This window comes from Eretmochelys imbricata, chromosome 11, assembly GCF_965152235.1.
Source record: "Eretmochelys imbricata isolate rEreImb1 chromosome 11, rEreImb1.hap1, whole genome shotgun sequence".
Lineage (NCBI taxonomy): Eukaryota > Metazoa > Chordata > Testudines > Cheloniidae > Eretmochelys > Eretmochelys imbricata.
Genome location: NC_135582.1, coordinates 59,479,206 through 59,505,153, shown reverse-complemented (window position 1 = coordinate 59,505,153; position 25,948 = coordinate 59,479,206). Strand labels below are relative to the sequence as shown.

The window sequence follows — 25,948 nt, the reverse complement described above, 5'->3', positions numbered from 1 at the left end:
TACAGCTCTCCATGCAGGCCAAAATTGCATTGATCTTTCTTTGGATCCCCAAAGGATGGATTTGTCCCAGCCCTACTTGTAAATGAAAGTATGAATCTCCATGACATTTGAAAGTAGCCAGCTGTTTGTGAAATCTCCAAAATTCCTCCCCTGTCCACAGTGTGTCTGGGGCGGATCACTGTCTGAGTTAGATAGTTGGTGTACATGAAATGGAAAGATACCTGTGCTTGCATATGAGTATAAGATAAAGATCAGACTTGGAACCCTTAATGTGTGAGAGTGAATTCTGTGCTCAGATACATGTGTGTAACTTACAGAACTCAATGGGAGTTCCATGTATGCATCCAAGGGCTGAATCTGGCTTTCTGTGTACTGTGGCTGTGTTGGTCTCCCATAAGAAGAAGGTGATATTTTCTCTGCCTTACAAAAAAATTCCAAGACTAGTAAATGCTTCTGACTCCTCATATCTTTGTTTCATCTCCAGCCTTTTGCCCAGCCAGGGTTCCTGCTATACAGACATGTCTCATTCCCCCTTTTTGTACTGTGCCTGTTGGGACCCTTGGAATGTGCAGGGTAAAAGGCTAATTAAGACCATGCCAGGCGTACCGAATCAGAAAGCCAGGTAAGCAGAAGCCATTGGAGGAAGAGGGAATTCCATTTTTTCTAATGCTTAACACCAGTTTCTTGCATTTATCTTTTATTTGGGCCCTATTAATAGTGGCGGGGCATGTTGTAAGTTATATATACATATAAAGAGATGTGTTTAAAGTTACAGGTAACTCATGTGTATGCTGATTTTTATACAAGTAATGTATTACTCTTTTATGTTATGTATGCCTTTCCAAATGCATTTTACGCAAGTTATATTGTAATGAGTTTAGTGCTGGTGTCAGGTGCTGTGTATATGTCATTTCTGTCATGCTTTCCTCAAGCCTAGAGGGAAGAGATGGGACTAGGGGAGGGCATTACTGAGAGGCTACTGTTTAGATACACTACAGCTTATCTTAGCAGAATTCCAAGAGGCCATAACCCAAACCAAATAACTGGAGACTTGCTGTAACATCTGAGTATAGATTCAGGGCCAAAGTCTGCCCAAAATTACACCAATTCAATCTTATTGTGAAGGCATTGTCCTTGTGCCTGGGGTGTGGCAAGGATATAGTCTGTCCCCAATCTGAAAGAAGCTGGCTAACGGGCTGCTGCTTCCAGGAGGTATAATTGTTTTCTGCTCTCAGAAGGCTGAATTGCCATGATTCTATAAACCTGGTTTGTTCCTGTTCCATAAATATGTCTGAATACCGTTTATATTTTTAAACCAGGTCCTCCTCACTAGGCATGATCTTGAAAAACCAAAATAGTTTCCTGTTTGCTATAAAACCTCCCAGCACATCCAACTAAGTATTTGTCTTTTTTGTGAAGAAGAGTGGGGGGCTCAAGAGTGGTATGTGACATGAAATGGCTTTCCAGTGTGTACAGGTGCTAACTCTCCCTTACGAGCTGCTCTGTTCAGAAGAAAACAGATAACTCCTATTAGCAGTCCCAAGACTTCACATCACTAAATGGTATTGATGTTATGGTAATTTACACATGATGCACTAAAGCCTCAGTGGTGTGGAGTCTCACCAGCAAATGCATGTTACAGACACCACTCTTCTGCACTGCCTCCTTCCTTCTGCTTAGAGTTGTCACCAATTTAGAAAAAAAAAAACTGACATCAGGGTTTGTCAAATGGCACCCGGACACACAAGCTGAAAACCAGACTGTCCAGGTGAAAACCGGATGGGTGGCAACCCTACCAGACACATAAGCCAAAAACCAGACTGTCTGGGTGAAAACTGGACTGGTGGCAACCCTAGCTGAGTGGTGGTAACTGCCTAGTACAGAGTGAATGTGGCTGGTGTTATTGTACATACATATACAGTATGTGACCAACAAAATCTGAGTCCCGCAGGTAAGTAATAACATACAGAGATCACAAGCAGCTCCTAGGGAAACTGGTTGGCAAGCTCAGTATTGCTCTACTCACACGTCACTACAAAAAGGGGCACTTCTTTGTTCTCACCACCCTGGCAGCCCACAAAAACTGGGTTTAACTGAGTGCGCCTGGCTCTGATGTTTGAAGTGGAGCAATTTAGTCACTAAGCAACTCTACTCATCTGAAACTCTCTGACGAGGTGCTTTTCATTTGCAGACGGATATTGCCCAACAGAAAATATGGATATCGACTGCGAAGCAGAGAACCACCTGATGTGAGTAGAACAGGTGGAATCATTTGCTGTAGAATGCTAACAAGAATTTCTTCTTTGAGTGATTGCACATGTGCCTTCCACTTTTGGTGTGCCCAGGCCCCTCGCACAGTCATCGGAAATTTTTCCCTCAGTGCTACCCATCAGGGCAACTCAAGCACCCTCTGCTGCCTCGCACCACTTGCACCGATATAAAGGGCCCAGCCACCCCTGAGTTCCCTCAGTTCCTTCTTAGCACCTGTGAGGATCGTTGGAATTGTTTGTCTTGTCTTTGAAAGTGCTCTTGGTGTGTTCATTATAAATTATTTGTAGATAGCTTTCTAGACTTAGTGTTAGTACTTAGTGTGAGTTTTCATTTTTGGCCCCAGTTGTTTTGTTTTTTTCCCCCGTTACTTGGTACTGAAGGATGCCTTGGTCATTGGGCTTTAAGCCCTGCATCTCTTGCCTTAGGCAGATGCCCAGGAACAACCCAAACTGCCGCTTCTTGAAATGTTTAGGGGAGGCTCATATTTGGTCTCTTCAAAGTTGGCTGGCCTCTGTTTATTCACTAAGTTTCCACCATCTGAACTCTGTGCCCTCTTGGGTACTAACTTTGCTAGATTGGTGGACGGACCCACTCAGTGTTTGTGGCGGTGTTCCCTTTGTCTGCCCTCAGCCTTCACTGACTGGTGACAGACCTGTCTGCCCTGGGGTGGGCAGCTCATTTGGGCCCCCTCTGAACTCAGTTTGTGTCCCTCAAGGAATCTCTCTTCATATCAAAGCCAGAGAACCAAGGACTGTCCACATCACCTGTCAGGCCTTCCTCTAGCACATGTCAAGGGGAAGAGCCTCTTTGTTTTCACAGACAACATGCAGCGATGTTTTACTTTAGCAGTTGGGGCACTCACTCTTCCCTGTTTTGTCAGGAAGCAGTTCACCTATGGTACTTTTGCATTGCCAAGTCAATCAAACTCGAAGCCTCTTACCCTCCAGGGGTGCAGAATGAGCTGGTGGCCCACCTAAGCAGATCATTTAAGAGTCACCACAAATAGACATTTTTGGAACAGGAAGTGCTGACAGTTTTGCTCCCGACAAGGCTGCAGTCCTGCTTCCATCACAGACGCTTTCCTGCTGCCCTGGAAAAACAGGCTATTACGTTTTTCCCCCAATCCCACTCCTACACAGAATGATGCTAAAGATCGAGTGGTACCAGACCCAGCCTATATTAATAGCCTCAGCATGGCCTCGATGGCACTGGTTCTCCACTCTCTAGTGGATCTGTCAGTGGCAGCTCCAGTTTCACTCCTGTTGAACCCACACTTGATCTCCCAAGATCATGGACAGCTGCTCTACCCAAACCTGTGGGCCCTTCATTTAACAGCCACGAGGCTTCATGGCTAAATGCTAGAAAAGAGTCTTGCTTGAAGTAAATTTGCCATGTCTTGTTAAATAATAGAAAGCCCTCTACCAGAACTGCTTACCTGTCAAAATTGAGGTGTTTTTCTGTCTGGACTCTTCAGGCCGGGGTCTTGCCAATATAGTCCTCTATCCTGCATGCCCTGGACCATCTATTGCACCTAAAACATCAGGGGTTAGCGATTTCTTGTATCAAGGTCCACCTGGCAGCAAGATCCATTTTCCATCCCTATATGGGTAACCGTGCTATGTTTCATAATGATATGAGAATCAGGTTTGTGAAGGTTGTCCCATCAAATAAGGGACCCTGTCTCCCCAGGGACTTGAACCCAGTTTTGTTGACCCACTGTTTGAGCCTTTAGTAACATCGATCCATGGACCCGCTGTTTGAGCCTCTAACAACATGCTTCTTGCTGCACCTGTTCCTAATGGTGGCTTTCCTGGTAGCTATCACTGTGGTCAGGAGGGTGGCTGAACTGCATGCTCTGACATCCAAACCACCTAATGCAATCTTTCTTAAGGATAAGGGGTACTTGCACCCTCATCGGAGATTTATTTCTAAAGTGGTATCTGATTTTCATAATAACCATTCAATTTACTTACCTGTGTGTTACCCAAAACCACATGCTAATAAAGAGAAACAATATCTGAACACCATAGATGTTAGAGAGCATTGGCCTTGTACATAAACAGGACTAAATGGTTTTGTTCGTTAACCCAACTATTCATGGCCTTAGCAGACAGAATGAAGGGTCTCCCTGGTCTCTTCACTAAGAATTTCATCTTGGATAATGTCCTGCATTCATGTTTGTGATCTGGCGGGTGTTTCCCCACCATGCATGGTGTTATGGCATGCTGTGCCAATGTTCAGGGGGAAACAGACCTTCACTGCCTGTAGCTCTTAAAGATCCCGTGGCATTTGCAAGAGCTGGGGTGTCAAGCCCTCTAATCCTGAACATACTTCAACTTGGCTCATTAGAATTCTGCTCGACTTCCCCCTGCAGTTAATCTGGATAAGGTATTCTTCACTTCCTGCCCTCAACACTGGGAGCCTGCTGTGGACACCAGGTCAGCAACAAAATTAAGCAAATTGTAGCTGCCTGGATCTTGGGTGCAGAGATGCTGTGCGTGACGAATGCTGGACCCAGGATGTGATATTCTGTCTTGCTCTGGTGCTATGAAGGCAGCTGGAGGCCCTGTTGCAGAAATGTATGGGCTGCTCTTTACCCATGGGCCAAGCATAAAACACAAAAGCCATATCATGGCACAGATCTGATTCTATAATGGCGCAGATCTGATTGATTTTGGGGAAGGGTCCTTGGGTGGGGAATCCCATTCTTCCTTTCTGCTCGTACGGGGAATACTGTAGAAAACACTCCTGACAGTTTCAGAGTGAGAGAGAGAGATCCCTTTAATGGGTTTAGGGTTCCAGACACTGGGTTTCCTGAGCTGAATATCTTCTCTTTTGGCCCCCAGACTTCAGGGGAGTTCATAGAAATCTCACCTGGTTATACCTTGACTCGGAGTAAAGAACATCTCTCCGTCACACTAGGGGAGGAATTTTTTGAAAGAAAAAGAACTACTGAAGAACCGGCCCCTCCCTTTGTTCCCAGGTAATCTTAGAAAATCTGTTAAATGGGAAGAAAAGTGGTTGAATCTTAAAATAGTCTTGTTCCCCCCACCAAAATAATAGTGTGTGAGGAACCTGTGAGAGCTTGCAAGAGGGGAGATGACCCTCATGAGCGCATACTGCATAGACAAGGGGCATTTGTCTAGCCTAACTGAGTGTAAAGCTGATGTGAGATTAGAATCTGCCCCAAGGTAAACACCTGGTGTGCGTTAAGAGAGATGAAGAGTCTGATTCTTCTCTAATTTAAGTAACTCGGGAGCGATTCCACTGACTTCATAGATGTGAGAGCAGAATCAAGCTTCTCTCTGGGTTTCTGGTTTGCGAGAGTTTTGGGTTCTGTTCATTGTTCTGCACGTGGCACTCCCAGGGTTGTCACAAGGGTAGAAGAGAGAGGTGTGCTCTGTAATCTGATAGTGTTACTGCAATTTTAGAATCAGTTGTACAGTCTCAGCCATAGTGCTCTGCCTTCCAAAGGCCTAAATGGGGGATAAGGAGCCAAAGTGAGGGATGCTTCTAAAATAGCATTTATTTTAATGAGGGGAGTTTTATTTCTGTAACAAAAATAACATTTTTTTAATGATGGAGTGTTTCTAAGGCACACAGAACAGTAAGAAAATGGGAGAGCCCCAGGTTGGTGTGAGAGGATCATTCAGGTCCAAACTGAAGAACTAGTAAGAGATCAGGTCTCAACTTTTAGAAGAGGCAATTTCTATACCACAGTGCTAGCTGAAGAAAGTGTAACTTCGGTGCATCTGCACAGAATGTGTTCATAGCTTTCTGATTTCAGGCAAAATATAAGACAAATAAATGCTTTGTTTCTGACTTGCCTTGAAATGCCTATATCTGGCCTTCTCACCAAGCACTCCCATCCACTTCACTGTCTGTTTTTTAGCACCTACGACCAAGGGGGGCGTGTATGGGTGTTGAGGCTGAAAAGTCAATGTAGAACCATTATAGGTTTTTGGATGCTGTATAGTATCCTGCATTATGGGAGGAGTTGCTAAGGAACAAACTTCAGAGAACACTCAATAATGAGCCGCCTCTTAGATGCAGTCATGTTTTTGCTTTGCAACAAACTCATGTCATCTGCTCTAACTCAACCTGCAGAAGTTTGATAATGTGCATTTAATCTTTCACTCTATTTGCAGAAGCCCAGTGAAACTTGAGACGTGAGTATGGCTTGTTTTGTGGGGTTTTTGGGTCAAAATCAAAAACTGAACTTTCTGTACATTTTTAACCTCCTCCTCCTCACCACCCGCAGGAATCTGGTTTCATTCATTACCCTGAATGCTGTTTCTTGGTTAACCGGTGACAGCAAGATGTGCTGTTATATACAAAGTGTCTGCTTCACCTCCTTCCACCCTGGAGATGGAACACTGTTGTCCCATTGCTTGTTTTGTGTTGAGGGCTGGAAACGGAGTCTAAATGTAGATCTCCTGTAAGGAAAGCAGATATTAAAGTAAGAAAATAGTATGTATATTCAGATCTTGTTCAGTCAGTAGCCATTTATAGTGACTGAATACGGTTTGGAAACTACTGGGACATGAAATACACTCTGATGAGAAGATGGGGATACCCAAAATCTGGAGCCAAATACCCCTTAACTTTGTGTGATTTGGATTTGAATGTTGTGTTCTGGACCTATCAGATGCTAGTGCTTGTGCAAATGTTGCAGCCCATTAACATTTCAAATTATTCTGTTTTAATGTTTAACATAATTTGATCATTAAGTTTGATCTTTTTCTTTAAATGTGCTCGTCCCTCTGTTTGCTTTCTATCTTTGGAGTGCTCTTGTGACCTTGAATCTGGTATCAAGCTGCCATTGGGAAGACACTAGAGCGAAGCAAAGTGAAGTGTTCAGTAAAAGTCCATCTGTGGTCTGGGACCCAGCTTTCATTCTTTTATCTCTAACAGGCTAAGAGGCAGAATGTTTAGTCCCTTGGGAGGAGCACATCACGTGTTGCTCAACAATGGTCCTTCCAGCTGATTACGCAGCAGCATTGATGGTCTCCAGGGGGAGTCCTGCTTGGTCCCCTTTGGACAGAAAGGTGGTAGTTAAGGCATGAAGCCTTCAGGATGCTGTAAAAGAGAGAGGATGACCAAATAGGGTCACAGGGAAGCTTCAGTAGTGGATGGAAAAAGTTGCCCCAATGAAAGTGAAATTTATCTAGAAGTCCTGAGCACCAGTAAGAAGATTCAAAGACTCTCACTACAAGAATCAGAGAATATCAGGGTTGGAAGGGACCTCAGGAGGTCATCTAGTCCAACCCCCTGCTCAAAGCAGGTCCAATCCCCAGCTAAATCATCCCAGCCAGGACTTTGTCAAGCCTGACCTTAAAAACTCCTAAGGAAGGAGATTCCACCACCTCCCTAGGTAATGCATTCCAGTGTTTCACCACCCACCCCGTGAAAAAGTTTTTCCTAATATCCAACCTAAACTTCCCCCACTGCAACTTGAGACCATTACTCCTTGTTCTGTCATCTGGTACCACTGAGAACAGTCTAGATCCATCCTCCTTGGAACCCCCTTTCCGGTAGCTGAAAGCAGCTATCATTCTTCCTTCCTCATTCTTCTCTTCCGCAGACTAAACAATCCCAGTTCCCTCAGCTTCTCCTCATAAGTCATGTGTTCCAGTCCCCTAATCATTTTTGTTGCCCTCTGCTGGACATTTTCCAATTTTTTCACATCCTTCTGGTAGTGTGGGGCCCAAAACTGGACACAATGCTCCAGGTGAGGCCTCACCAATGCTGAATAGAGGGGAATGATCATGTCCCTCGATCTGCTGGCAATGCTCCTACTTATACATCCCAAAATGCCGTTATCTTTCTTGGCAACAAGGGCACACTGTTGACTCATATCCAACTTCTCGTCCACTGTGACCCCTAGGTCCTTTTCTGCAGAACTGCTGCCTAGCTGCTTGGTCCCTAGTCTGTAGCGGTGCATGGGATTCTTCCATCCTAAGTGCAGGACTCTGCACTTGTCTTGGAGAGGCAGTAGCTAAGATAATGGAAGAGTTCTTTCGTAGATCTAGTGCTGTCTATACTGTGGCTCAGGTTAACTTAACTATGTCTTTCAGGTGTGAATTTTTTCATACCCCAAGCAATGTAGCTAGGTTGACTGAGCCCTGGTCTACATTACAGAGTTGGGTCAACATAAGGCAGCTTACATTGACCTAACTCTGTTGGTTGAACCTCATCAGATTTCTTTTGGCCCAATCCTCTAATTTGTCTAGGTCACTCTGTATCCTATCCCTACCTTCCAGCATATCTACCACTCATCCCAGTTTAGTGCCATCTGCAAACTTGCTGAGGATGCAATCCACGCCATCCTCCAGATCATTAATAAAGATATTGAACAAAACCGGCCCCAGGACTGACCCTTGGGGCACTCCACTTGATACCGGCTGCCAACTAGACATAGAGCCATTGATCACTACCCGTTGAGCCCGATGATCTAGCCAGTTTTCTATCCACCTTATAGTCCATTCATCCAGCCAATACTTCTTTAACTTGCTGGCAAGAATACTGTGGGAGACAGTGTCGAAAGCTTTGCTAAAGTCAAAGAATAACACGTCCACTGCTTTCCCCTCATCCACAGAGCCAGTTATCTTGTCATAGAAGGCAATTAGGTTGACCTGCCTTTTGGAGAGGAAATACCATCCATTCAATTTTAAATCTCATGCTACCATGTTGAGAAATCCCCTTTCTTTCTGCTGATGAGAGCTGTAATACTTAGGAGACAGGTAGGGTTGCCAACACTCCAGGATTGACGTGAAGTCTCCAGGAATTAAAGATGAATCTTTAATGAAAGATTGTCATGTGATGAAACCTCCAGGAATATGTCCAATCTGTATTGGCAACCTTAGAGACAGGGAATGATACAAAGGGTGCTTTGATTGCTGTTAACCAACCTTTCAGTGTCTGGGGTAGTCACTTTCAGAGTTGGGATTGTAAAATTCGCCAGAACACACCGCTGGAATAAATCAGAGACCCAAATGCACCAACTCTCCACAAAGATGTCCCACATTCTGACCAGTGATGGTCAGTCTCTGTTTGCAGCCGCTGACCCTCTCCTCCTCCTTCCCTCTGTGCAGCTAGACTTCCTCCCTTCTCATTGTGCCAGATGGAGTGAGGTGCCTCCATGTGGGCAGGATGTCAAAGCTTGTTTTATTCTGTGACCTTATTTTCCTCTGGTGGCCTTGTTGCTGCTGAAGGGAGCAGGAAAAGGAGCTGCACTGGAAAGTAGGTTGCTGGGCCAAAAGACCCCAAAGGGAAGGGGGCGGCGTCCCTAATGAGTGGGTAAACCACTGATAAACATTTCCTCAGCCCCAGTGGTAAAACAGGCTGCGGGGAGATTACACATCCATTCTGCCGCCCTGCCGGCTCGAGTGGGAGAAGCAGTGAAGGGGCTGACACCGGCCCCAGATGATGAATTCCAGTAGTGATATTATTTCTATTTCCACCACTGCTCCTATTAAAACAACAAGATTGTCCCAGCAATGGGCCCAGGGCATGACAGAGAGATGGTGTATCATTGTAGGGAGGATATTATTACTGACTTAGAGGAACAGATTGCTGAGCTGACAGACATGATGGAGCAACTGCGCAGAGATCATCAGGCCTCCCGCAAACTGGTGAGTTCACCCGGTTGTCATCTCTCCCTTCTTCTCAGAAAGTGCTCCATGAAGTCACACTGTCTGAGAGAGGCTACAGGGAAAGGACTGACTAGACCACACAGCATTGCCTGGATCCTTTCAGTGCCATTATTAGTGACTGACTGGCTAAACTGCACCCAGATTGCTGGGTGTCCACGTGCCTGCAGGAGGCAGTGTTGTCTAGCGGTTAGTGCAGAGAACGGGCAGGCGGGGCACTTAGCTAATTATTTATGTGCCGTAAATGTGCATTCCTTTACAGCCAAACAGTAGCTTCATGGAGGGCAGCATTTTTAAAACCACCTAAGTCACTTGAAAGTCACTGAGACTTATGCTCCCACGTGAGTTCAGCGCTTTTGAAACGCCCACCTGGAACGACTTCCCTGCGGTTTGAGATTTAGAAATGTTTGCTCTGATGGTGACTGGAAAAAGAGCCATGGCTTGGGTAATGAAGAGATTTCTGCATAACCAGCTTAGGATGGAAAACAGTTAAACAGCATGTTTGTCAAGGGGAAAATGAATAAAAATAACACCTTTTCTGTACTGGGATCGGAATTGTAGCTATCACAGTTCTGAGCCTGCTGTGGACAGGATTTTTAGTAACCTGACTGGAGTTATGTCATTAGCAGATGTTTTCTCTCAAACAAATGGCAGAGTAGGTACATTTGCACCTTATTAAAAACTTGTCTCCTTTCCTTTCAAGTTGGAGAAGGATATGGAAGAAAAATGCAATGAAATGCAACAGGAGCATGAAAATAAGATCAGGTACGACTGCTGCGCTATGCAAGGAGAAAGCACATATGTGAACTGAACGCTGGATACCACAGTTTTCTCTACAAGATTTTACATCTTGTGTGGTTTTGGATGTTCAGAATAAGAGACAACATGGCAGTATGTCTTCTACAAAATGAGCCAAGTTTGGGATTGACTCACTGTGATCTCTATACCATAAATATTATTGGGAATGGGAAAAAATGCTGACATTTAAATTTTGGGGAGTCTGATTTGGGGCATCCAGATCCAGTGGCTTTGAGTCCAGGCTAGAATTAGACTCACTTTCCAATCCTGGATACCATGGGAGTAACAGTATCATGAGGCCATTAGTACTTAGATTTTGTACCATGGCTGGTGAAGATATTGTGAGATTTTATTCTCTCATGCTATTTCCATCATCCATAGGCCAAAATGTGACATGAACAGCTGTTCTTGTGAGATCTGAGGTTGGGCACTTTCTTGGAGTAATGGGAGGGCATGGCAGTGTGTCTGCCAGTGTCTCAGTGTTTTCCTTTGCTGACCAGCCTAATCTTGACTTCACTTTGTGTTGGGGACATCAACGTTTCTTTCATGTCCCTACTTTGTCCAGAGCTTAGGGCACCATGCTGTCTTCAACTGATGAGGTGCTAGGTGCCATCCGCACATTGTTGGCATCCGAGCCCACAGCACGATGTACCTTTCTGGAGGGGTCTTGCGTACTTGTTGAATGAGTGGTGACAAATCTGAGCTGTGCCGCTCTCTACGGCTAACTGTCACCCAGGACCCATCAGCGTGCTCTTGAAGAAGAAAGAATAGAGCCAATGTGGCACAATTTTGTGCTCCCCCTCCACCCCCGCTGGACTCTCAGATGGCCAACAGAACCTTTTGGCCCAGTACTATCTCCCTACTATACCCAGCTATGAAGTCTGAGTGGGAAACGATCAATCTACGTTTTTATAAGGTTCCTCCTTACTGTAGTAACAATGATCCGCAATGAACTCGTCAGCTTGGGAAAGGTTATTGAGAAGGTGGGGTGATGGGCTAAGTCTAGCAACACCTGACTTCCTCCAGCAACCCCACGTGCAGTCAACTCTTACTTCACAAACCAGAAAATATACATTTGAAACTAATATCTAAACTGACTTTAGATGCCCCTTGTACAACATCACTAAATTCTGCTCATATCAATCACCTCATTAGAAACTAATGCACTTTAAAGAGAGAGAAATGCAGAATGAAAGACGAAAACTAGGATCCAGAGCAAATAAAATAAGATAAATGACTAGCTGGGACATGCCCAGCACAAACAAAATACATGATGGTGTGAGATGCCATTAAAGCTTCTAATGGCTACTTGTTTAGGAAGATCTGCATGACACATCTGTGGCCCCTCCACTTATGAAATTACACCCCAGGTTATATTTTCTCCACACACAAAGAGCAACCATATACTTTCAGCCTGGCTGTCCTTTATTTTAAAACACATGAAAACAACAAAACAAGAAACAAAAGTAAAGTCTCCAGGCTGAGCACAGTCTCTCTCCCCTCTGGCACTTTGCATCTGAACTGACCACAAAATGTTAGCTGCCTCTTACAGATTCCTAGAAATTTAAATGTGCAGTACACAGAAAAGAAAATAATGTACACAGTTACATTCACCTGGCCATTCACCTTCTGTAATTATTCCATCACTGTAAACGATCATGTGGGTGGACAAAAGGAAAGTGTGCTCTGTGGATATCTGCATTGATGTGCTTGTGTGTTGGTCACGCAGGGAACTCCAAGAAGCTCACTGTGCAGAGCTCCAGGCCTTGCAAGTGCAGTGCAAGAAAGAACTGAGGACTGAGAGGGCCTCTGCACAAGAGAAAATGGGTATGGACAGGCTTTCTGGGAAATCTGAACCCTGTTGTTTTCATGGTTACTCTGAGCTGGAAACTCCTGTTGGGTTCTTTCCCTCTCTAGCATATTCACAGCAACAGACTCCCTTTGGAAGCTTCCCTTGCCTCTCCATGTTTTAGTACTGAGCCATGATTGTCAGTACTAATTGGGGAAGAGGAACAGTTGTGAAGGAAGTTGGCTTGGGGCTGGTAATGTGCCATTCCTTTAAATGCTAGTGTTGTGCTGGAATTATAAATGGTAGTCAGCAGTCAAGTTCGGATCTGGATTAGGTTTAGACTGGAGTCTGTGTTCTGAGGCCAAATCAAGGCTGTGGTTGAGATTGTTATGCCAAAGTCTCGTGCAGTTCTTGAGAGAGTTCAGTCCAAAATAGCAGGAGGAAATTGGAGATCACCTGAGCTCATCAGATTTCTATTGCCTTGAATAATGCTCAGGTTTCCAAACAGATATTGATTTCAGGGGAGGCTGCCCAGAAAACTTCTTGGTTGGCCAGCCAGACGTTCCGCGGTTTGCTGGGTACTTTTTGTAAACAAAAATGAAAAAAATCTTTCAAATCAATGAGTGTAGCCCAGCTATTTATTTATTTAATTTTGGGTGCCTTTTGGTGCTCAGAAAAGTCACTGACAGAGTTGTCTTCAGGCCAGCTGCAGGGCCAGCAGATATTCCATGCAACCTGCCCCAACACAGCCTCAATCCCCTTCTAATTCTGAGCCTCCTTTTAAAAAAAAAAAAAGAACTTAATTTCTTAATTCTTAGTCCCATACTATGTGGTAGAAACTGTAACATAGATGTGTCTTGTGGGGTCTGGACTGAGATGCCTAGCCCACTTTCATGTTACCTATTCAGGATTTTAGTGCAATTCCCCATGGCTTGTATTGTGTTAAAATTGCTGTATTAACTACACATCTTGTCCTTCTCTTGTTGCTCAGAGGTGATGCAGAAGGAATACAGGTATCTGAAGAATGCATTCCGAATGTACCAGGTGAGATTTCAGCAACGAAAGTGATCTCCAAAAGTGGATCAGGTCCTGTTAGTCTAATGCTTAGGTCTTGGCTACACTACTGCTTAAGTTGACGTCACTCATGGCTCTGAAAAAGCCACCTCCAGACGTAACGCAAGTTACGTCGACCTAAGCGCTGACCACACCGGTGCTCCGTCGGTGGGAGATGCTCTTCTGTCGGCATAGCCCGTCTTCACCAGACACGCTACAGTGGCACAGTTGCATTGGTGCAGCTGCACCGATGTAGTGCTGTAGTGTAGACTAGCCCTTAGTTTCATAGGAAGGTACTGCAGTGAGTGCACTCACCAGATTCACACACACCCCTCATCCCCCCAGAGTCCCTGATGTGCTGGATTCACTGCAGTTCCACTGTGGGTAAGGAGGGCAGGATATCAGAAACCCGGGGGGGGACATACCCTGTGCACCACACAGCATAACTTCAGTGACTGCTAGCAGGAGCAGCTGACGCAGCTGGAGGTGTCTCCCTCACCCCTGTGGAGGAAGAGTGGTGTGCAGTGGCCACAGAGGCTGTTCCCCCAAAGGATCATAGAATCATAGAATATCACGGTTGGAAGGGACCTCAGGAAATCATCTAGTCCAACCCCCTGCTCAAAGCAGGACCAATCCCCACCTAAATCATCCCAGCCAGGCCTTTGTCAAGCCTGACCTTAAAAACCTCAAAGGAAGGAGATTCCACCACCTCCCTAGGTAACGCATTCCAGTGTTTCACCACCTTCCTAGAGAAAAAGTTTTTCCTAATATCCAACCTAAACCTCCCCCACTGCAACTTGAGACCATTACTCCTTGTTCTTTCATCTGCTACCACTGAGAACAGTCTAGATCCATCCTCTTTGGAACCCCCTTTCAGGTAGTTGAAAGCAGCTATCAAATCCCCCCTCATTCTTCTCTTCCGCAGACTAAACAATCCCAGTTCCCTCAGCCTCTCCTCATAAGTCATGTGTTCCAGTCCCCTAATCATTTTTGTTGCCCTCCACTGGACACTTTCCAATTTTTTCACATCCTTCTTGTAGTGTGGGGCCCAAAACTGGACACAGTACTCCAGATGAGGCCTCACCAATGTTGAATAGAGGGGAACGATCACGTCCCTAGATCTGCTGGCAATGCCCCTACTTATACATCCTAAAATACCATTGGCCTTCTTGGCAACAAGGGCACACTGTTGACTCATATCCAGCTTCTCGTCCACTGTAACCCCTAGGTCCTTTTCTGCAGAACTACTGCCTAGCCATTCAGTCCCTAATCTGTAGTGGTGCATGGGATTCTTCCATCCTAAGTGCAGGACTCTGCATTTGTCCTTGTTGAACCTCATCAGATCTCCCTCCTTCTTCTCCTTTAGCCTGGGTGAAAGCTCCCTGGTAAAGCACTTTGGGATCTGTGGATGGAAATGGCTATATTGTTGCTAACTATCTTTTTACAGCATAATTGGAGGCAATGTGGGAGATTCAGGAGCCATCAGGGTTTTTGGAAGATTTTCTGAAAATGCGTGTTTGTCCGTCTCTGTGTGTGTGTGTAGGACAGTGTTTCTGATGAAATGGAGGAGAAGTGGCTGAGAAGGCAGGCTGAATGGAAGAAGAGTGAGAGGACTGAGCGGGAGAAGGCACTGTTAAAGCAAAGTGAGTAAAAAAGGACGCTTGGGTTTACATCGATGGTGGCAGAGCTGCAGCTGATTACATGGTTATAGCTCCAAAATAGAGCTGTGACCACTCATGTCAGCTGAGGGTCTGCCCCCGAGCTTAGGCAATCCATTCTGTTCAGAGGGACACCATCAGCTTTGAATGTGGTGAATTAAAATCAATGAGTTGGAAGTAGTTTTAGGTACAACATTTGCCTCTGAGTCATTTAATTGTTTGATATCTGCTTTTTTGACTGCTAGGATGTAAATACTTTCCCCAGATTATCCCAGTCCGTTTTATTGACTCTTCTAGGTTTGACTGCAATAGAGTTAGTGGTTGCTCTCCATTATGCAGTGGATGCAGAAGAACCCAGGAATACCTTCTGCTCTGGTTATTGTAGCTTATCTGTGATAGCAATGAGTATTCCTGAAGATTTTATATATTCGAGGCCTTTGGTCCCACCCCTGGTTACAAAAAAATCACTTCTGAGCTGAGACCAAGGATAACTCTTCCTGGGATTTTAAACAAACAGCAACAAAAGAACCTTTTATAAATGACTATAAATAAGGGCTTAGAATAGCAGAGCCACTTCCTCCATATTGTCACTTCAGCAATGTACTTATTTCTTCCCTGCTAGCCCATTCTGTAGGCAGTGTGCCCCGGGGTAAGGACATAGTTCTGGCTACGTTGTACATTGTGCTACATCACAGCAGTGACAGCTACGAAGTTACCACACAAAGAAGAGAGTCTGCAAGAGGAGGAGAAGGGAGAAAGACGATGATTGGAAAAGTGACCCAGTGTGTGGGCATGTGTATGTATGTGGTCTCAGAACCCGGAAATGGGATGAGACTAGGTGAACGTTCTCCTTCGGGGCACACCCAATGCTGTCATTTGTTAGCTGGTGCTTAGATACCATAGTGCTAGGTAGGTAGAAATATTGAATGCAGCTGAAATGAGTCAAACACCTCGTATGCATGTTGCCACATACATTTGTGTGCCTCTTACACAGAATTAAAATGGATGGTTAGGAAAAGCCCTCAGACCTCTGTCTTTTTCTCCACAGAACAGGAATTGATGAAGACATTTGAGATGGAGAGAGAGCAACTAAAGAAATCATCTCAGGGTGGGAACTCCATGATGAATAAACTCTACCAGCAGGAAAGAGAGGTAGCTAGTCTGAGGGGAAGCATAAAGCTATACGTTGAGGTGCAGCAGTTCCCATGAACTCTTATTGCCAGTAAAATAGTAGCAGGTTTGTTATAAATCCATGCTTCTATGGTGTCCCTAAGCCTCTGTTTGCCAGAAGCTGGGAATGGGCAATGGGATGGATCACTTGATGATTACCTGGTCTATTCATTCCCTCTGGGGCACCTGGTGGTTGGCCACTGTCGGAAGACAGGGTACTGGGCTAGGTGGATCTTTGGTCTGACCCAGTATGGCCGTTCTTATGTCTATTTATAAGGCTCCTATTGCTCAAAGGCTCAAGGGCCTGAGTGCTCTGAGTAAAGGGAGAGATGGGGCCAGGTTTGATACGAACTATAATCACAGGATAATTCCGTTAAACCCCAGGGATCCTAAGTAGCGTGGGACATGTCAGACACCTTCCAAATCACCAGTCACTTGTATTTCTGCCAAGCAGTTATTGTCTGGAAGGTCGTGCTTTCGGTTTTGCCTGTTGGATTGTGAGGGGTTGGAATCAGCTGCTCACTGACGAGCCTGGGAATGTTACAGACGTGCCATGAACTATGCATAAACTGTGTGTCCTTTTCAGGAGCATATTGAACAGCACCAGAAAGATATGGAGAAAATAGAAGAGTTGCAAAACATCAAGGAGGCAAGTAGGGCAAAAAAAGAAATGCAATGTAACTGGAGCAACTGTGTCACTTGGAACGGTCTAGCTTTCTGAGCAGTTCACTCTCACCCCGTCAACTGGATGGGACTTAGCTGAGGTATTGAAACTTATGGAGGGTATAGTGCAAACTGACCAGCTCCCCTCTTGTGCACTGTCCTGTAACAGGAGAAGGAGCCACTCCGGGAATTTAATTGTCATTTCCATTGGAAAACGAAGCTTGATTTTGGGTTCTTGATGTAATCCTGGTGCTTTTATAACACCTGAAATAAAAAACTTTCCAAATAAGGGCAGACTGGCCTGACTGGCCAGTGAGCCACAGGGCCTGGGTGTCTGAAGGCTGTAATGGGTTAGTGCGGCCTCTGCTGGCTGTGCACTCTCGATCTCTGACTGTAACAGAGCTCTGGGCTTCCTCAGGGAAACGTCTACACTTGGAGCTGGAGGGTGAGTCCCAGCTCACGAAGAGACTTACCCAGGCTAGCGCTCATTGTGCTAGCATGCCAAAAATAGTGTGCCTCTGGCAGTGGGAGGGGCCAGCTGCCCTGAATATGAATCCATCCAAGATCCTAGGCACATTCTCAGGGTGGTTAGCCCATCCCCACACAGCTACACTATGTTTTAGTGTGCTAGCTCCTATTGATCTCGTGTGAGTATGACTCCTCGAATCACACCCACCACTCCAAGTGTAGACACCTCCCCTCAGTGGGGGAGTGGTTATGTCTGCTCTCCTTTAGGAGCGGCTCACACTTCACACGCAGCTGCTCTATAACTTGTAGCCCTTGCACCATTGTGTGTGAAGGGGTAAATCTAGGGACTGCTCTAGCTGCGGGCAAACTGGACAGCTCCCTAGGCCCGCAGATTCTGCCAAGGGCAACAGGGGTGGCCTGGCCAAACCTGAGCAGTGTAACAACCCCAGCTGCTTGATTGCAGTGCCACTCACTCACATTTGGTCCAGCTGCACTCCCTTTTCCCCTCCCCCCCATGATGGAGGGGTGGTTAGGCTAAGCCTGAGTGAGTGGCACTGCGAGCTGGTGCTGGCCTCTGCCCTTCTCCCATAACCACCTAACCATCAGAAAGTTCTCAGGAGTAGAAGGGGTGTGGAACGCTGAAGTTTTGCCTAAGGTGGCAGATTATTTTGAGAGGCCTCTAGGTAAACCAAATCCATATGTGGAGAGTTTATGCTTGTCTCTCATCTGTCCCAATTAAGTACAAGGACAGCGTAGGTAACTAGTTGGCCCCTACCAATAGGAATAAATCCAGCTTATAAAAGCATCGTGAAAACCAGGGCAATGGCACATCCGTGCTTCTGTTCAGGCCAAGCCTCTCCCACATGTGGTGCAGACAGTGACACAGGTATTTGGGAGGGATAGCAATGACTGGGAGAGGCTGATGGGGGCTGAAGAGTACATTGGGCTAGAGAGAGAGGAGCCCATTTTATCCAAGTGAATGTGTCTGTGTTTTATCCAATCAAGTCTCTGGAAGCCGATCTGAAGGAGAAGGACCAAATTCTCCAGGCTCTCACCGCAACAATGCAGAACACTCGCGGGGAGCTTCAGAAAGAGGTGGGAGAGCGTGTGTGAGGTCATTATGGGTAAGGCTAAGATTTTGTCATGGATATTTTTAGTAAAAGTCACTGACAGGTTGCGGGCAAAAAAGAAAAATTCACGGAAGCTGTGACCTGGTGACTTTTACTAAAAATATACCTGACAAAATGGGGATCTGAAGGTCCACACACCACCTGCAGCAGGGCAGCTGCGCGGGGGCTAGGAGCTGCCTGCAGCAACTGGGGGCTGTAGGGTACCCCTGGCACCTGCAGCTCTGGGGATCCCCTACTGCCCATGGAGGCCAGGACCTGTGGGGTACCCCAGCTTCCCATGTTGGCCAGGAGCTGCGGGGTACCCCCGTTGGCGGCAGGCTGGGAGCTGCAGGGGTTCCATGCCACCGGCAACCGGGAACTTGGGAGTCCTCCGCTGCCACCAGCGGCCAGAGACTCGGGGGTCCTCTGCCGGCGGGGGTTTGGGGGCTGCCAGAGGCACCCATGGCGGCTGGGAGCTCCGGGGCTGCCAGAGGTGCCCAGGGTACCCCGCAGCTGCCTACCCCTGCTGAAGGTGGGGGACCCTGCAGCCCCTGACCACTGCAGACTGAAGTCATGGAGGTCACTGGAAGTCACGGATTTCGCGACCTCTGTGACTAAATCGTAGCCTTATTTATGAGTACGGAAAACGGGTCTCCTGTTCATTCCTGTGGACTCTCTTGAACAGCTACATTCCCTTCTTTATGGCACATGGGGCTCCTTGGATACCAAGTGCTGCGGCTGTTCTCCGGCTTCCAAATGCGGTTGACATGTAGCATAAAATATCTTTTTTCTTCCCTTCCCGTCCCTCCAAAGGCAGGCTGTACTTTGGCTGCTAAGAAAGGGAGATTATTGACAGTGCATCTAACACTTCACTGTACAGTTCCATCTACTGAACAATGCCAGTATCCTGACCTGGGAATTTGCTCCTGACCTGGACCATGTGCCAGCAGCTAGTGTCTTGATGGCAGTTGGTCACCCGGAGAGGGATGTGTGTGAGGTTGGGAATATGCCTGCACTGGTGCGGATAGGTGGGGATGAGGGGTTGGCTGTGATCTCTGCTTGTAGCATGCTGTCTGTTCTTGGAATACAGTCAATCTACGCTTGGAGGTGACGGTTAGCTTCCAGAATTAAAAGAGGACAATAACAGATGGCTAAGGAGTAAGAGGGGCACATGCTGTGGTGAGCAATGCTATGGCAAGTCTCGTTGCAGGGTTTTCTGTCTCTGTGCTGAGCTGGATGGCACTGTAACTAGAGCATCTTGCTCCCCTGTAGGGAGAACAGGATGATTCTGTACTTAGCCCACTGAAATCCTGATACAGCTCTGATCTAAGTACCAGGACAGTCCAAGTGAAGATAGAACCACATGGCTCACGTGTATTGTAGCACAGACAATATCTAAAGATCAGTTGAGGTTTGCAGACATCTGAAATATTGGCATACAAAGGGCAGGGTGAAGAAACAGGTTTTCAGACTTACCCTGAATTCCTTTGACTGTATGCATTTAAATCAAGCCCTTAAAATGCACTTTTGCTTTGAAAAGAACCCATGTAACAATGACACCTTCCTCCTCCCCAGATCTGCTCCCTGCTGCTCAGTCAGATCTGCTGACTTTAGTAATAGCGTTGCTGCTTTTTCATCCTGTTAATACTGTAGAACCAACACGGCTCTGAGGGAGAGAGCTGGGTTCCCTTCAGACTTCTTAACTCCTTTTAAATATTAGCAGCTGTGCAATCCACTTGACGGCAATAGGGTTAGTCAGGTGTCACTGAGAGCATAGACTGATGGCCGTCACTTTGCTTAGGTGTCACAGGGGCCCTGATTTGACTTGAAAGTAGTCTCTCTGGTCAAGGGGGTGTTTGCAGGGCTGGCAGTTAAAACGTGGGTACCATTTGCCAAACCAGTTTAGGTACTAAGGAGCCTAAACATCACTGAGTTTCAATGAGAGTTGGGCTCCCAAGTACCTACATCTCTTTTGAAAAGGGGATTTAGGCTCATAGGTCACTTTTAGTTACTTTTGACGCTGTTATACCTGCTGTATTTTACCTTTTAAAATGAGCACCTTTGGTCTGGGAATTATTGTAACAATGCCCTTGCTTCCCTCGTTTATCATCTCCATTCACTTTTCAGAGCAGAATTGCACTTTGTTGTGCTAGAAGCAGTTTCTTGAGTCTGGATAAGGTTGTCTCTGAATTTTGGTTTATTGGAGGAGCAGCAAATGTAAGGTTGTTTAGGTGTTGCACAAACAGCATTCCAGCACATGGCTATGTGCTCATGAGTGATGTGTTAAGGTTGGGGTCAGAACTGTACAGTTAACCTTTGGTGGGAAGATCCACGCCTTACAGTGATTGGGGTGAGGTCATTGAAGTGTGTACTGATCCATAGCTTTTAGACAAGCACTTACATACTTCAACTGTTACCATCCAAACCTTGTTGTCGGCCAGTTTCCTTTTTTCTCAATAAGCGCTAAGGGGAATAGTGTTGGGGTCTGGAGGACAAGGGGATGCTTGGTTGGGGGCAGGAGTTAAGGAGGGTGTTGGGTGAGGCACAGGATGGTGTTGAGACAGACTTTCGGTAGGATCCATGTGGAGAGTCACGAATTAGGAGCCTGCTATAGGGGATCCAGCAGGAGGTGTTATGGGAGGGGAACCTGTTTGGGGAGTTAATGAGTGTCAACAGGATATTTGCAGGCTGCGTGCAGAGGCAGGAGGGTATAGGCCAGTGAGCCCCAGGCCCTGGAGTTTCTCTGTTCTGAAGGAATCCTTTTTGACACTGGTTGGGAATTCCACGGCAAAATGAGGCCTGTCACCCAGTGTGCAAGATTTTCCCCTGTGCTGAGGAGGAAGGGGGATGTGTGTGTTGGGTGCAACTTCTAGAATCTCACTTTGACCCCTCACAAATCGAGACATCCAGAATTAGTGGCCATGTCGGAAGAGGTGGGCTTCTAAAGCCGATTTTCTGGTGGATTGTTTCTGTGCATTTCTTTGACATTATTAATAGCTGCTGCTGGATTCAGACTTTGGAGCGGGGGGGTTGTCCTCTCAGTGCACAGAACAGAATTTGCACTAATAATATTATAACAAATTACCGGGGGAACTGTTCTGCTGTATGCTGTAGGTCCTACACACAAGTAATAGCTGGCTGACTACTTCTGTAGCTCACCTGGTAGGAGCCTATGCTTTTGATGCAAGAGGAGGTGAGTTCTACCATCACAGTTGCCAAGAAGTTTCTAGACACCATAGCATTCAGCACATTGCCAGTGAAATTACTAGAGGACCAAGGATTTGTTACAATACAAATGCCAGTTGGCTGCATGACCCGTTCAGTTATATGTCTGAGAAAGATGAGGGGATTCCCTTCCCCGCTCTGTGTTTGTGATGGATTTTCTGTATAACCAGTGCGGAGTAGCTGTACCAAGGATATGCTAACAGACTTTTAACTGTAGGGATGCTCTGATTATTGCTCTCTGGTTAGTTATAAGTAGGGTACATCCTGCTACAAGAACATTAACCAGTGGCATTCTGTTTGTAGAGAGATTACTGTGGTGCTCACTATAGAAGCAAATGGGAAATTAAAACCAAGTGTGACTGAATATACCGTGTTGGCATGTCAGCCTTTTGTGACTGGCTACCTGGGATCCCGCTCCCTGTTAGTAATGAGTCTTTCTATTGCGCTCTGATGCTGCACCACCATGGCCCACCTTTCATACTTGTTTGTGCTGTCTAACCCAGGATAGACCTTGGGCTACTTCAAACCTGGGAGCATTTGACCATTCTAACATCGAGCTTGGGCTGTTCCTATAGCAGAACAATTGATTTTGAGGAAGCGTGGAGTGGAGGGTCTTTGCGTGCTTAGACTGGTCCAGACTGATTTCTGTGTTTCTCAGTCATCCCTGCTGTCTTGTGTCCTGCCATTGTGTAAAACAACTGATCCTGCCTGGGTACAGCAAGTGAATTACTATCTGGTGCTCCTTTTCCCCCCAGAAAAGCAACCTGATGGAACTGGAGAAAAACATTCAACAGAAAATCTCGGCAGTTGAATTAAAACACCAGCTCAATATCACTTCCTTGACGGAGGAAAATGCCGTTCTGAGGTAGGAACGAATTCTACGTACTTCAGCCCAGATAGCTTCAACTAGCAGCACCCACCTATGTGAGCATTTACTAGTTCACTCTTTTTAATCTTTCTTTCTTACACTATGAGGCTTCGTCAGTTCTTTCATTCGCAGTAACAGCTGATTTTATATCCAAACATTCTCATGCAAGTGCCATCTGCCAAGCAGTTTCAGCAGAGCTGCACTGCCCAGATGGTATATGCATTCCCCCTGCTCAAACTTTGGTGCCTTAGAAAAGCCCCACAAGAAGTTTAGACAGCCTGTCAGCTTCCAGAACATGGGCTTTGCAATCAGTGCAGCTGCATGCAATTCAGCTTCTGTCTTCTTCATTTTAGTGAGTAGGGCTGCCTTTATTTCCCCCTCATGGGTCTCTAGGACCTTCAAGGCAGGCCAGCTCAGTAGCTGAGCCATACGGATAGACAGCCCATTCTGTGAGGACAGTGAGTGACAATTTAATCCACATTGTCCTGTCTCTGTGCAGCATTACATCTGCAACCCTGTAGCCTTGTAGCAGCCTAAAGGAGGTGACTGACTGTCCCAGTTTCACGAGGACTAGCTCAAATATTTTTTTACATAATGTTGTGGTGTCACAGGAACTTCATTCAGGACACCTGAAAATGTCCCAGTTTTTATTTAATCAATCAAATATTTGGTTTATTTATAACAACAAAATGTTGAAGACACAAGATTATGGAGCAGAATGTGCTCGGTTTCCGCAGGGCAGTCTGTTCTTGGTAATGTGTTTGAGCAAAAGAACAGTTTCTACATATCTGAGCTCTCAACAGAGAGGATGTTAATTATACTTGTTCGGTGTTTCATAATAAACCCATTCTGACACAGAGTTACTGGAAAAATCCTCCCCTCCAAGCAATATGCACATCAGTGAGGCAGAGGCTGGCACATGCCAGCCACATTTTTAAGAGTGCACTTTTTTCATGTGACACCATTATGCAAACCCTATCAGAAGTATCCCAGTCCTTTAAAATAATGATCACCTACAGCATAGGAGGCGCAGGAAGTGAAACTAACCAGTCTGGTTTCACTAAGGTGAGTGAAGTGTAAAGAAAAAACAAATGGAGATGACAAGGTTAGAGCGTTTAAAACACATTTTCTCGTTCTAAAAGATAAGATGGTTTTAACACAGGAAAAAAATGTCTCCCTTTTGGAAGGAGGGGAGGAATTGTTTCCCATTCTTGGTCATTAAATCTCCGTTCCCTTCTTGACGCTACCACTGTCCCAGTTTACTGGAATTGATAAAGGGAGAGGATGCTGTGAATTGCTGGCCTTCCACTGTTCAGTTTGGTGGCTTCATTTTAACTCATCAATGATCATTCTCATTACTTACTGTGGAACATGGCACTCAAGTTCCACAATAACCAACATGAATGTGCCGCTGGGCCAAGATTTAAGCATGTTAATGTATTGTTTACTAAAGATCAGGACTTAAGTTACAATGGAAATAGAGCTTCCGCTTGTGTCTCGGAAAGGAAAACCACGTGTGGAGGCTGTGTGGGAGCTGAGCATGCTTCCTATTGTGTGAGTGTTTGTCCCCAGATCTATCAGTAAACTGATCATAACTATAAGTCTGCTGAAGTCAATGGAGTTGCACCTGCTTATCTAGCAGGCTTTAAATTCTGTAGCCTGTGTAGTAACTGTAGCCAATGCTTTAGTTTATTCATTGATGTTATGATTAACATGTGTCATATTTAATCACTGTAAGTTAAACAGAGTTAAAATGTATGATTATAGAAGTATGAGACTCATCAGTATGTGGAAAGCATAATCGTGTATTCGCTATCTAAGTAGGGCTGAAACCCAAGGTCTACAGGCTGAGGCCTGTAAATTTTTAGCTTAGCCATACTAGGCAACAGAGTTAAGAAATGCTAATATAAGTGACCAAAGAATAACCTGATGCCATAAGATTATGGGAAAAGATGTACCAATGGATGATACTGCAAAAAATTAATAGAGTAATTTTTTGCTTACAAGATAGTCAGTAGTTACATTTTTCTAACACATGCCCTAACTACAGGGTGTACAATGTGCGTAAATGCTAATGAGTTATAAACAGAATCACATTATAAAAGAGGGTGCCCAGAGTGGGAAAATTGAGCTCGCTATGGGAAACTCCAGCGGGAACCATCCCTTTACTGATGATCAATCAGATCCTAACACTATTGTTAAGGATGTGAGTAAAATTATATTTATAACTTGTGTATGTCTATACAGAATTTCTATATGCTTGAGTAATCATAACATTAACTGTAACTTTAATAAAACTGGTAACACAGACTAGACCGTGTACTTGTGAATGTATGTGGTCACTACCCTTGGTCTTTGTGTTCCTAGAGACTCTAAATCTGAAGCAAGCGGCAGAGCTGATTTTCACTCTGTTAAGCTTGAAGCTCTAGCCACCAGAGCAGAACCCATGGTGGTGTAACACCACATTAAAAAATTCACTTTCAGTAAAATAAAAGGCTACGTAACAGAGGCAGATGGGAGTAGATACTCTACTATCCCTTTTGTAACACTTCCCCTTCCTATTCCCACAGACGCAAACTGATCACAAAGAGTGAAGAAGCATATAATGAAAGAGTCCGTCGAAAGAGTCATATAATGAAAGAGTCCGTCGAAAGAGTCAGGCGAAAGAGTCAGTTATCAGTATTGCTCTAATGGGAATGTGACCTTGTTACTAAGGGAAACTTGCTGATGATGGTAAATCCAAATGTAGCAATATGTTCAAGTTTATTTTCCATTTCTGTAGGCAATGCCAAATCTGCAGTCCCTCACTCTTCCAAATCAATCAGTCATATTCAAGGTGTCCTATTTTTGTCGTCATTTCCATTTTGCTTTGTTTCCAGAGAGAGCGATGGATGCTGGCCCCAAGTATGTGTGCTGCACTATGATGCTCAGCTGACTCCTATCTCTGCTCAAGCTCGCTCTTACCAGGACAGGCTGGTGTGGTGTAGATGAATGGGTGCTCAGAGGCTAATGTTTTTATCCCTCTAGCTAATCATTACTACAATAGTTATGGAGATGCTGCTCCTCCCAGGCAGTCAGACTTCTAGTCAGAGTCCTTCCTACACTTGGCTGAGGCTGTATGGAATGGACAGCTAACTTTGCTGTTGCTTACCTTTATTTTATATCACTGGCAACCAGTCTTTACCTTGTAATAGCATCAAAGCTCATAAGCCCAGCAGCGCTTG

General features: G+C 45.4%; 1 protein-coding gene across 1 annotated transcript; it reads left to right on the top strand.

The window, feature by feature from the left end:
* The first annotated feature begins 518 nt into the window (after positions 1–518).
* Positions 519–25,768, top strand: FLACC1 (flagellum associated containing coiled-coil domains 1). Its single transcript, XM_077830472.1, has 15 exons — positions 519–622; positions 1,320–1,394; positions 2,192–2,249; positions 5,118–5,254; positions 6,420–6,440; positions 9,812–9,905; positions 10,627–10,688; positions 12,451–12,548; positions 13,502–13,554; positions 15,107–15,206; positions 16,270–16,373; positions 16,978–17,040; positions 18,528–18,617; positions 22,612–22,721; positions 25,295–25,768. The coding sequence occupies exons 1-15, from the start codon at positions 519–521 to the stop codon at positions 25,413–25,415; spliced, it is 1,290 nt and encodes a 429-aa protein (XP_077686598.1). The 3' UTR covers positions 25,416–25,768.
* Positions 25,769–25,948: the final 180 nt, after the last annotated feature.